The sequence below is a fragment of the Populus alba genome, chromosome 11, assembly GCF_005239225.2.
Source record: "Populus alba chromosome 11, ASM523922v2, whole genome shotgun sequence".
NCBI classification, from domain to species: domain Eukaryota; kingdom Viridiplantae; phylum Streptophyta; class Magnoliopsida; order Malpighiales; family Salicaceae; genus Populus; species Populus alba.
The window spans coordinates 4,134,600-4,147,941 of NC_133294.1; the positions used below are offsets into that span (position 1 = coordinate 4,134,600).

At 34.5% G+C, this 13,342-nt stretch overlaps 1 protein-coding gene across 1 annotated transcript; it reads left to right on the forward strand.

The window, feature by feature from the left end:
- The first annotated feature begins 203 nt into the window (after positions 1–203).
- LOC118061395 (TMV resistance protein N-like) lies at positions 204–12,895 on the forward strand. The gene is given in 10 exon segments (XM_073412656.1): positions 204–430; positions 4,780–4,920; positions 5,054–5,132; positions 5,466–5,632; positions 8,912–8,942; positions 8,944–9,404; positions 9,691–10,768; positions 10,873–11,280; positions 11,357–12,079; positions 12,169–12,895. Coding segments are annotated over 10 exon segments (3,954 nt in total). The 3' UTR covers positions 12,808–12,895.
- The last annotated feature ends 447 nt before the right edge of the window (positions 12,896–13,342 follow it).

Consider the following 13,342-nt stretch of genomic DNA (forward strand, 5'->3'; position numbering starts at 1 on the left):
GGGGAACTCGGGTCTCAGATCGGGCGACGCTGTTGGGGTCGCTGCTGCTGTCGTCCGTTCGGCGGCTCCGTTGTCGATGGAGATGAAGAGATCACGGGAGGAGAAGCAGGCGGCCGGCGAGAGAGGAGGGCGAAGGCGGACGACGCTGGTCTCTGTCCGGCATGAAGCTGAGCTCGGGCTTTTGAAGCTACGGTGGAGCTGGCATGGCCACTGGTCTGCGTGGGAGCTGTGGTAGAGAGGAGATGGTTGTTCGGTCTTCACTTCTCTTGACAGGTCTGGTGGGTTTCGGTGCTGCTACTGGAGGCCAAATGAGGGGGGGACTTGCGTTTTATGGCCGGCGGGGTCTGCTGGTTGAAGGAACCGCCGAAGAAGAGGCTGCTGAGGGAGGGGGTTTGGCGTTGATGGGTCTGTGGCCGTTGGTCTTTTTCAAGTGAGAGAGGATAGATTTGTGGCTTGGGGAAACAGAGTGGCTGTTCCGGTTTGGGTTTTGAAAGAGAGGGGGCTGTCGGTTTGTTGCCGGCTGAGAAAAAATCAAAGGCCAGGGGTGGCTTTGTTTCTCTGGGTGAGGGAGAAGAAAAATAAAAAACCAAGGATGGGGGGGTGGCGGCTGTCTTGGTAGAGATAGGTTTAGGGTTAGGTTGTTTTTTTTTGTATTTTTCTGATATTTCAAAATTCTCCTCCCTAGAAGGTGTTGAGAAAACCAGTATTTATAGGTGGAAATATTGATAGGTTTTTAAATTGGTCCCTCCATTTCTTTCCTTTTGTAAATTTGATTTTTTCTAAATTTTTTTGTATTTTTTTGAAAACGAGCAATATCAACGTCGACTCGATGAGGAAAATCAATGATTTTAAAAATGACGCGTGAAAAGTCGAACGCGTTCGAAAGACCCTTAAAAATTTGAATTCTTTTTTAGACGACGTTGAAAAATGCTAAAATGACGAGAATATATTTAAAAAACATATTTTTTTGGATTTTCTTTGTTTTTCTCTATTTTTGAATTTTTCTGAAAATTTATCAAAACATAGGTCAAAAATTGGGTAGCAACAGATGCCCCCTCTTTATAATGCTTACTAAGCAAAACTCCTCAATGTTTTGCATAGTAAGCTTTGTAAAGAAAAACTTGTCTGCTTGTCTTCTTAACACTGTTGAATAAGACCTTATTTTTTTCTTGTCTTTCTTTCTTTCTTTCTCTCTCTTTCTTTTTTTTTTCTTTTCGTTAACCTGAGATCCCATCTAGCGATCTCCTATACTAAAACTAAAGAATGTTGTAGCTCGGTCAACCTGAAATCTCATCTGACGATTCCCTTTAACCAAAGCTACAGGAGATCCCATTTGGCAACCTCATTTAACCAAAACAAAAGAATGTGTAACAAGTGGTCTCATTGTAATGGGTGACCTATGACACGACTAAAAGATTGATGTCTTCTCCCAAGTGCAGGAGTGTCGAAGTAATAAATAACCCGGCAAGACCAGGGTCGAACCACAGAGAGGTTAATTGTATAAATTATAAATAACAAGACAACAACAACAACAACAACAACAATAGCAATAATAATAATAATATTAATAGCAATAATAATAATAATAATACTCAGTACATCGTGTTGTTATACCTGAGAATGATTTAAAAGGTCGGGTCACAGGTTTCCAGCCTATATACTGAGTTTCTGAAAAGATCAAAAAAATATATATTATATAATATAAACAAAATGTAAATAATAATAATAATAATAATATTAACAGTAATAATAATAGTAATAGTAGTAGTAGTAATAATAATAATAATAATAATAATAATAAAAAGAAGAGGATGAAGAAATTAATGAGAATTTTGAGATGGAAGATTAATGTAAGGATTAAACAATGATAAAAATAAATGTCAAGGTTAGAGGATCCACCAATGGTATTTCAAACAAGTATGGTATAAACTCTTATTACTCAATTTGAAAACCACACACGGAGGAGGTTCCAATCGGATGATTTGTCATTAATAACTCATTATAAATTATTAACATGATCATATTAATTATCTTATTTACATAACACCAAACTTTTAAATATTGTCAGGAATTCATGATGTTAACTGATGTTAACAACAAATCAAGTTCCTTTCATAGCTCAGGTGTAGGTAATACCATACGGTTGGGCTATGAGAGTGCCAAGCATTTGTTGTACCAAGTATTATACAACACAAATCTAGATTAACCATTTAACAAGCAAGGTATTAAGAATTAGTAAGATAAAAAGATAAGACATGTTAATATTAAACATTAAGGTCCATGTTGAGTTTACACCATACTTATTCTTACACCATTAGTGTTACCTTTTCACCTTGACATAATAAACTTAGCTAAACATAATGAAGAAGAGAAACATAAATAAACAAAACAAGAACATAAATAAGATACAAGTTAACTGAGGAAAGGAAAGGAAATGAAAATCATAAACAAGATATTAATGAAAACAAAACTTAAAAATTATAAAACAAATATAAAGAGAGAAATAAAGAGCATGAACTTGATCTGAACAACCAAGCCAACCAAATGCATGGCAAATGCCTCCTTTTATAGGCCAAAATTCAGAATTATTGATTTGATGACTCATTGTTGAGTGGGTGGCCAACTTTTGACTTGGTGAAAATCCTTATCTTTTTGTCTGAATAAAACAAAAATGCTACCATCCGAACTGGGTCCTCTGGTAACATGAAAGTTGTAGGAAATTGACTCAGCTTTCCAGGAAAAAAAAATGGAGGTCATTTGGACTTCTAGAACTCCAGATATAGGCCAAACACTGAACAGTGTTCGGCTGCAAGACAGATTCGGACTTCTCCATTGTTGCTATAATTTATACTTGAAAACGGCCTTCTTAGATCTTGATGAAAACATGAAAGTTGTAGGAAATTAACTTAGCTTTCCAGGAAAAAAAATTTGAGGTCATTTGGATATCTAGAACTCAAGATATGACCCAATTACCGAACAGTGTTCCAGTTTGGATTGCACCAACATCTCTTTTCTAAGTTTCACCCTCTCTTTATCTTCACAAATTTCAGTAGTTGAATTCATCAATCAATCCTTTGATTTATGTGATAGGCCTGCATTTAAGATGAACATTTACCATTTATTAGGGCATTTTATAGTATTAGACTTGTTATTATAAAACATGTTTTAGTTAAGGAGTTATTGATACTTTAAGTGCAAAATGATAATATAAAACCTTGATAAATATGCACTTTTAAGTACTAATCAACCTACCTAGGAAAAATGGTCTCATTGTGATGGGTGACCTACCCAAGTGGAAAAGAGGAAGAGTGGTCTCATTCTTATGGGTGACCTATCCAGGGGGAAGAATGGCCTCATTATAATGGGTGACCTACCCAGGTAAAAAAAAAGATGGAGAATGGTCTCATTCTAATGGGTGACCTACCCAAAAAAAATGGTGGTCTCATTGTGATGGGTGACCTACCCAAATGGAAAGGAGGATGAGTGGTCTCATTCTTATGGGTGACCTACCCAGGGGGAGGAATGACCTCATTATTATGGGTGACCTACTCAGGGGGAGGAATGGCCTCATACTAATAGCATTTGAATAAAAACACTTTATTCTGTTCGATATGATATTGCAGTTCGACAACCTCTTCTAACACAAACACTGCAGTTGTATGTCTTTCTTCCTTACCCGTATTCTTCAGTATGGAAAACATATCCATTGACAAAATACCCGTTGTAGCACTTAACTTTTCTTTCATGCCCGAGGCTTAATGAAGACAATGACTTAGACACACTCCTTCCCATTTGATAAACCTTGTATATATGTAATGTACATCAATAAACAGTAAATGAACTTGAATCTCGTTATGACATGCATACGTACTGTTGCACATGGACGGCGTCGCGACGAAAACATTCACTCTCAAATAGTTATCTAATGTGGCAAATGTGGGGAGACAAGGAATTCTTGTCTTTTATTAGTGGAAAAATATAATGGGAGTCGCCACCTAGTATTTTGGTCACTAGGAACCCTAATTGGTTTTAGAGATCGGGTACGGGGACTGGTTGCGTAAAGAGAAGGTATTAGCACCCCAAATACGCCATACCTAAGGTAAGCTGCATTGTTTTATTATCTGATAAATCTAAAGTCTTGTCATGCTTTCTAGCTGTTGGTCCATCTGTGATTTAAGAAAAGTTTTCCTCGGTAAGGAGATCATTATCTTATTGGGGAAAAAAAACTAACCGTTCTAACCTCAACAAAAAAATTCAATATCCGGAGTACGTCTTACGTATAAGATCATAACCCTATATATTAAAAGAAAACAAAATATGTTTTTTTTAACTTTTGAAATATTGGCTTAGTTCTTGTAACTTTAATAAATTGGTTATTAAAGCTCAACATGCATGCTAAAACTTTTTTTTTTTTTTTTTATGAAGATACAATATGATTTTTATTTTTTTTATTTTTTAGAGAGATTTGGCCGTATGCATAAAAAAATATTTTTTTTTTATTTTTTATTTTTCAATGTCTTGACAAAAACAGGGTATTTTAATATCGTATTTATATCTTTACTGTATAAAAATACAAACTGATATTAATTAAAATGCAGTAAAAAAAATTGCGCAAAATCACAAAATTTTTGAAATAAGTTTTTGACCAGCCCAAAAAAAATAAAAAAAACCCATGTGGTTGGGCTGGACGCAGCAGCCCTAACCGGGTCACTAGCCCAAGCCAGTGACCTGGAACATTTGTATTTCACTATTCAAGTGGATTATAATTCTCTTGAACAGTGAAAATGGAAAAATGAAATTTGCATGCACAGCGACGAAGAGAACAAACCTGGTGGTGGAAACGATGTCGAGGATGATGGTAACGGCTTACGCTCACAGTGATGCTAGTGGTGGTGGAGTGGAAGCCGACGATGGCTCATGGTGGTTATGACGGTGGCGGGCAGTGTTTGCTGCAGTTTTTCTTCTTCTTCCTCGTATTTCGGTTATGCTGTCTTCATACTCTGTTTTTTTTTTTTTGTTCCCTCCTGTCAACGGTGTTCCTGCCTCTCTGCAGTGCTAGCGGTGGTGATGGAGAATGGCAGTGGCTGCTGTGCGAAGAAGATGATGAGCTGACGATGGCGTGGGCAGTGCTGGTGCGGCTCTCTCCCCTTTTTTTCTCCCTCTGTCGTTCCCCTCTGGTTTTTTTTCCTGTGCTGATCTTTGTTTCGTATTTTTTTTTTTTCTCTGCTTTTTCGTTTCTTATGCTCACCCTCTCCTCTGTTTCCATCTCCCTGTGTTGCCCAGTTCTCCCCTTCTCTGCCTTGTTTCGTTTCTGACACTTCCCCTCTTTTTCCCCTTCCCTTTGTTTCTCTTTTTTTCTTCTTCTGACTTTCTCCTCCCTGTTCTTCTTTTTCCCCCTCTGTCTTCTCTCTGTTTTTATCACGTTCTCACCCCTCCTGTTCGGCTCCTCCTCTGGCTTTTTATAGCCAGAGGACGCAGGCTTTTGTGGTAAGCTGGTGTGCATCACGGTGGCGAGCGGTGTCAGCCGTGATACGCGCCCCTTGATGGCTCCATTGCTAACGTCTCCTGCCTTTATTGTCACAGATTCACAGCTGTTGAAGGCAGTGAATAGCGCTTCAAAGGAAACGGCGCCGTTTGGATTCTTCTGATTTTGTCATTGAAGTTTTCGCAATTTTGTAATCAAACCCCGGACAAATTGTAATTGTGTCCCTTAATTTTAGCGCCTTTTCTGTTTTGGTCCTTGGTGTAGGATTGTTTCAATCAAGTCCATAATTGGCCCTTAAACTTCAATAATTATGCAATTAAGCCCCTAATGTGGCCAAATTAACTTTTAAAAATTATAATTGGACCCCAGAATTTTAATTTCTTTCAATAAAAGCCTAAATTGACTTAAAATATCAATTTTCTTATAATCAAACCCGCTATAAATCCAATTAAACCTTGGATAAAATTTAATTGAGTCTATAAACATTTTATTTTAAACTTTTATTTCTCAAATTGAATTTTCCTTGTCTCCAGGGGCTCTCATCACTAGAAAAATATACTGTTAAATTTTAACTTTTTGTATTTTTGAACCTCAATCAATTTTGACCTTTTTTTGACATTCCAGTATCCTTTTCTTACTTCTATTATTTTTTGGATTTCTTCCAAATATTTTTTTTTTTATATATTTTCTTCCAAAGCAATCCCTATTTGTTTTTGAAAGACATTTGATACAGTACGTTTTGGTCTAAACCGAAGACAATATTTTTTTTTAATTAATTTACCACTTACAACTGCTTGTTGTTTGGTCTACTAACGATGTTTTATGAAAAAAAAAACATTTATAAAAGCATGTGAGGTCAGAGAAACTGATTGGAATATACAGGAGATGTTTTAGAAAATGGCAATTAGACGTAATCGAAAACTAGGAGAAATTAATGGCAAACACATATAAAATTTAGAGATTTAATATTATGTTATTAAAATAAAGGGATTAACTAAATAATAATTAGCCTTGGCTAACAGATATTATGTTATATCAATTTTAAAACCATTCGCCCATGTCTTGGACCCAGTTGCTCTGAGGACACATCTAAAATAAATTCCGGGTAGCTGCGTGATCCAATTAACTTTAAGTCAATTATTTTATAAAAATAAAATAATTTTATTTTTTGTCTTAAAAGTAATTATTTGATGTTGATCCCATTCAGTTTCATTGGAAGTTAACAAGATTTAGTTAAATTAATATTTTTTATTTAAAAATAAAATAATTTTATTTTAAAAAACAAATGATTATTTGATGTTGATCCGATTCAATTTCATCAGGAGCTAGCAAGATTTAATTAAATTAATATTTATAAAAAAATTAAATTTTATTTATAAAAAATATAATTCACGAGTTTTTTATATCTGAGAATAAACCATTAAACACCTCAAATTCCATCGTATTCATACCGACGCAGTGAAAGGTTTTTATTGGGCAGAGGGTGATGCTTCTCATTTCTATGCTAAAAATATTGGACACTTCATTAGCATCATCGATTGCATTTCTCATTTCTATGCTAAAAATTAAATAGGCAAGTTATTTGATGTTTTGATGATTATTAATTATATGTTTAGGTTAATGATCTTTTTTTTAAGCTCAGAAAGCAAATGATTAAGGGTAGAAAGATCAAGGCATGCAAAACAGTTAATTTTTTTTTTTTTAAGGTTTAGAGATTATTAAATAATAAAATTAATAACTTTTTGGTAAAAAATTGCAATCAATACTAGATAAAAATGAACGTACTCTATTAAGGAATATTGCACTGGAAGCAGTAAAAAGCATTGTAAAAGAAATTATACACATCAATTATATATAGATAAAAATGAACGTACTCTATTATGGTGCTCTAAATATATGTGGGAAGAAAAATCCTTAAAAACAGCAAGGTCATGAAAGAAACAGAAATGATGTGAATAGCCATAAACTTCTCCTCTTAATTAGATTTTTCTAACTTGATTCTTACTTCACCAAAATTCTTACTGGTCAAGCCTAGACATTCCGACTTTCTGCTTCCGCCATTAGCCATGCAAAATTCAGTGTGCATTTGTATAATCAAATAGATTTGTGATTAAATTCAACATCCAAGTCTTGATCAAAATAAAACCAAAAAAGTCCTCACGCGGAAACGTTCCATACCATAGAGAGAGACGTGCCAGCAATAAATTCGTTGTCCGACATTTTCCATGGAAAATTCAGTGTACATTCGCCCTTGTAGGGATGACTTGTCTTAAAATTACAATCCACCCTTTCTCTCTCAATTTTAAAACCATTCGCCCATGTCCAGGCCGGTAGTAACTTGAGTGTGTCTGTTTTTTAAGTAGTTTTTGTGGTTATGATTTGAAAAATATAAGTTTTAAAAAAGTGTAATTAACTAATATTAGTTGAATTTAGATATTTATTTGGTAAAAATTATGATTGAAGTTTATGTGCAACAAAAAACATGTATAAAATATTTGGTGGTTGTGTGGTTGCGGTTGTTTTTTTAAAGTGCTTTTTACTTGGAAATACATTAAAATAATATTTTTTTAATTTTTAATTTTTTTATATTAATACATCAAAATGATCTATAAATACCAAAAAAATATTAATTTGAAGCAAATGAAAAAAATAAAAAATTATCAAATTTTTTCAAAAGCGCTTTTGAAACGCAAAAACAAACAGTATTTTACGAAACTCAGTTAAAAAAGCATGTAAAAACTGATTCACGGAAACTGCGTTTAAAACTCAATTTTTTAATGGACCCCGCAGTATAAAACATAATTTTACCAAATACCCTGCTATGTTTTGTGCACCGCAAACACAAAAGCAGGTGCAAAACAAACGAAGCTTTTGGTCTAAGAACAAATCTAAAATAAATTCGAGGCAATTGCGTTATCCAATTAACTTAAGTCAATTATTTTATAAAAATAAAATAATTTTATTTTTTTGTTTTAAAATTAATTATTTGATATTGATCTTATTTAATTTCAGGAGTTCACAAGATTTAGTTAAATTAACTTTTTTTTTATTTAAATTAAAATTTTATTTATAAAAAATCCAAGTCACGCGTTTTTTATATATGAGAACATACCATTAAACACTTCAAATTCCATCATATTCAAACCCCCGTAGTGGGTGAATACGTGGGTGAAGGGTTTTTAGCTAATGCTTTGCCTTATTTGATTGGACAGAGGGTAACACAATGCTTCTCAGTGGCATTATTGGACAATTCATTAGCATCATCGATTGCATTTCTTATTTCTATGCTAAAAATATTGCATGCCTTTTTTTTTTTTACTTCAGGATGTTAATAGCCATCAACTTGTGGAGTTTATTTTCTAACTTGATTCTTGCTTCAGGATGTCAATAGCCTAAAATTTTCAATGCATAACTGGTCCACATTAGCCATGGGAAATATCAAGAATCCTCCTCTTCTCCGTTTTTCTAATTGTAAATATCAAGTGTTCTTGAGTTTTAGAGGTGCAGACACCCGCAAGAACTTTACTGATCACCTGTACAAGGCACTAATTCAAGCAGGGATTCACACATTTAGAGATGATGATGAAATTCGGAGAGGAGAGAATATAGATTTCGAGCTCCAGAAGGCAATACAACAATCAAAAATATCGATAATCGTGTTCTCCAAAGACTATGCTTCCTCGAGATGGTGCCTCGATGAACTTGTAATGATCATGGAACGGAAGAGGAATGATGACTGCATGGTTTTGCCAGTATTCTATGATGTGGATCCATCCCAAGCCGGACGTCAAACAGGGAGCTTCGCTGCAGCATTTGTGGAACATGAAAAGAGCTTCAACGAGGAGATGGAGCGGGTGAGTGGGTGGAGGATTGCTTTGAAAGAAGTTGCAGATTTAGCTGGAATGGTTTTAGGAGATGGGTAAGTTGTATCTCTTGATGAAACTACACATAGCATAAGACTAGAATGCTGGTCGTGAACTCTTAATTTTATTCAGTTAAGTGTACTGATAAGAAAACATATAAGAAAAATAAAATAAAATAAAATACTTGAGATTTCTTCGTTGTTTTTTCAATCACGATTTGGTTTTAACTATCAAATCATTGACACACAACCTGCTTTAATTTCTTAGCTAAATGTTGTTTATTTCTATTACTGAAAGAGAGACTACTAATAATCGCACATTTTATTTTACTTTTGGATATAGGTACGAGGCACAGTTTGTCCAATCTATTGTGGAGAAGGTCTCAAAGAAATTGGATCAAAAAATGTTTCATTTACCCCTTAATTTCATTGGAAGAGATCCTCTAGTAAATTATATTAACTCATGGTTGCAAGATGGGTCCCATGATGCTGCCATTGCTATACTCTATGGAATTGGTGGAGTTGGGAAGACAACCATAGCAAAGAGTGTTTTTAATCAGAATATTCATAAATTTGAAGGAAAGAGCTTCCTATCAAATTTTAGATCAAAGGATATGGTTTGCCTACAGAGACAACTTCTTTCCGATATCCTAAAAAAGACTGTTGATGAGGTAAATGATGAAGATGAAGGAATTCTGAATATTAAGGATGCTATATGTTGCAAAAGAACTCTTATTGTTTTAGATGATGTGGACAACAAGGACCAATTCAATAAAATCATTGGCATGCAAAACTGGCTTTGTAAGGGAAGTAAAGTCATTGTAACAACCAGAAATAAGGGTCTGTTTTCAGCTTACGATATTGAGCGGGTCTGGTGCAAAGTTGAACCGCTAGATGATGAAAAATCACTTGAGATTTTTAGTTGGAATGCTTTTGGACAAGCTAACCCTGTTGATGGTTTTGTACAAGACTCTTGGAGAATAGTACATCATTGTAATGGACTTCCATTAGCTCTTAGAGTTATTGGCTCTTCATTATCCGGAAAAGGAAGAGACATATGGGAAAGCGCATTACAACAAATGGAAGTGATTCCTAATTTTGAAGTTCAAAAGGTTCTTCGAATAAGTTACGACTTTCTTGATGGTGATTATCCGAAGAACTTATTCCTTGATATCGCATGTTTCTTCAATGGAATGGATTACAATGATGCAGTTAGGATATTGGATGGGCTCAATAAAGGTGCAAGATTTGGGATTGACAATCTCATCGATAGATGTCTTGTTGAAATCGACATTCATCAAAGGTTGTGGATGCATCAACTAGTAAGAGATATGGGAAGGGAAATCGCTCGTCAAGAATCACCCAAATGTCAAAGAATATGGCGCCACGGGGATGCTTTTACAGTTTTGAAAGGAACAACTGTAAGTAGCTCAACTTTTTTATGTCTACTTAAATGGTTTGTGGTGCCTTGACATATTCTTTCATTTACTTTCCTTTCTCATGTACTTTTAATATTATTATGCAGGATGCTGAAAAATTGCGTGGCCTTACCATTGATATGCATGCATTAATGGAAGATAATTATGCAGAAGTTGTCAATAGTGATTCAGTGGTTCGTCACAAGCGCCGCAGGCTTAACTTCTTTCAACAATGGCTTTCTGACTTTTCCGATGGGGAAAAATTACAAACTGGCCAAACAAGTTTGTTTTCCATCCTCAGCACGGATGCTTTTGGAAAGATGCTAGATGTAAAATTTCTCCAGCTAAACTACACTAATTTTCATGGAAGTTTTGAGCACTTCCCTAAGAATTTGATATGGTTATGTTGGCATGGATTGTCTTTGAAATCCATACCAAATCACGTATGCTTGGAGAAGCTGGTGGTTCTCGATCTATCCAGAAGTTGTCTAGTTGATGCTTGGAAAGGCAAACCAGTATGTATCAAGTCTCTTTCTATAGCTATCTCTCTCGTTTTTAATTGATAACAACTAAATTCATGTATTTTTGCAGTTTCTTCCAAAATTGAAAATTCTTGATCTCCGTCACTCTCTTGATCTCATTAGAACCCCAGATTTTTTGGGTCTCCCAGCCCTTGAAAAGCTAATACTTGAAGACTGCATCCGTTTGGTTCAAATTCACAAATCTATTGGTGATTTACAAAGATTGTTGATCTTAAATCTGAGAAATTGTACAAGTCTTATGGAGCTTCCAGAAGAAATGAGTAGATTTAATTCACTTCAAGAGCTGGTTTTAGATGGTTGCTCAAATCTTGATAGCCTGAATATGGAGTTAGAGCATCATCAGGGGCGCAACTTGCTTCAAAGTGATGGAATTGTTGCAAGTACATCATACATTACATCTCTTCCATTGAAGCTATTCTTTCCCTCTAGGTTTTCAATGAGGAAAATGTTGAGATTTACCTCGTTTTCACTACCACGCTTCTTGGAGAGTCTAGATTTAAGTGGAACTCCAATTCGATTTCTTCCAAAAAGCATCAAGGATCTTGGTCTACTCAGACACTTATATTTAAGAAATTGCAAAATGCTTCACACACTCCCAGACATTTCATCTCATTTGGATTCGTTAGATGTGTCCTTTTGCTATTCGTTAGATGTGTCCTATTACTTAGTCAAGTTCCAAGATCGGATGGATCAACAGATCCAAAAGTTTGACTCACAAATGTTCAGAATAATGGAAACGGTTAGTGCTCAAATACAGCCATCGAGTTTTGAGGTCCTCCCTCACCCATTTTATTGTTTTGGAAATCTACATTTGAATAGTTTTCTTTTGCTCATTTTATAGACATTGTTTTGGTGGTACAGGTAACATTCATGGATGGCATATTCAACGTTGTCGTATCTTTATTTGATGAAGAGAAGTCGAGGTGGTTTGATGAGGAGGAAGAAGAGGATAAATGGCTAATTCAGAATGAGTTTGTAGGTGACTTTTCATTCAAAATATCCTCATCACCTCCTGCGCATCGGATATGTGGCTTTAATCTGTTCACAAGGTTTTGTATGGCATCAGCATACCGTGGCTATAATTATGTTTATATTGAAATCAGAAACAATACAAGTGGTCGATCCTTGCTTTGCCAAGCCTCTGTCTTCTCTATATTTAACAAATCCTTGCGTGATGTTCGTGAAATCCAATCGCTAATGCACAGGAAATTGGGGGGCAATGATCCTTCATTTGATAATGGTGATGATGTGAGTATTTCAGTGCGTCCACATGATCCAGCTATCCAAATAAGGACCATTGGTGTACAATGGTTGCATGAAGAGGAAGGAAAGGATGAAGTTATCAATGCCCACAATAGTAGCGATGATGATGGTGATGTAGCACACGTAGCCAAAGTAGAAATAGCTTCTCATTTAGTTAGAAATTATAATTGTGCTTTCCTTGGTAAACACAGGACTCGCAATTTCACTTTATGGAATTTTGCAAAGAAAGGTCTATAACTTGTATTATTTTAGGCTTCATTAAGTAGACGTTTGCTTTTTTAGATTTCAACCGTAAAATCAAAAAAGCTGGAAAGCTTTTGGAATAGTTTTTTCTTTTTTCGTGAAAAGCTTATCATGAAATAGTTTTGTATCTCTAGTAATCTTCCTGCTTTCTTTGTCTAGTATTTATAAATATTTATAAGGGCTTTCATATTAAAAAATGTAATATGATATTATTTTATTAATTAATTTTTATTTATAGAATCTTATTTTATAATAAGATATATTAAATATTTTATTTTACGTGTCAATTTTCTATTGATCAAAATATATATAAAGGCCTATTTTTTTCATGTTATTTTATTTGTTTTATTTCATCTTGTTATGTAAAAAAAAAAATAATACATGGTAAAATTTGATTAGTAATTTTTTTTCGTTTCTATATATACCCTCACGAGATAAGTTCACTTGTAATAAAAAATAAATGGGCATATCTTTAAAATATAATTGAGGAGGTTTTATAATTTGAATATATTTCATTTTAATTAAAAAT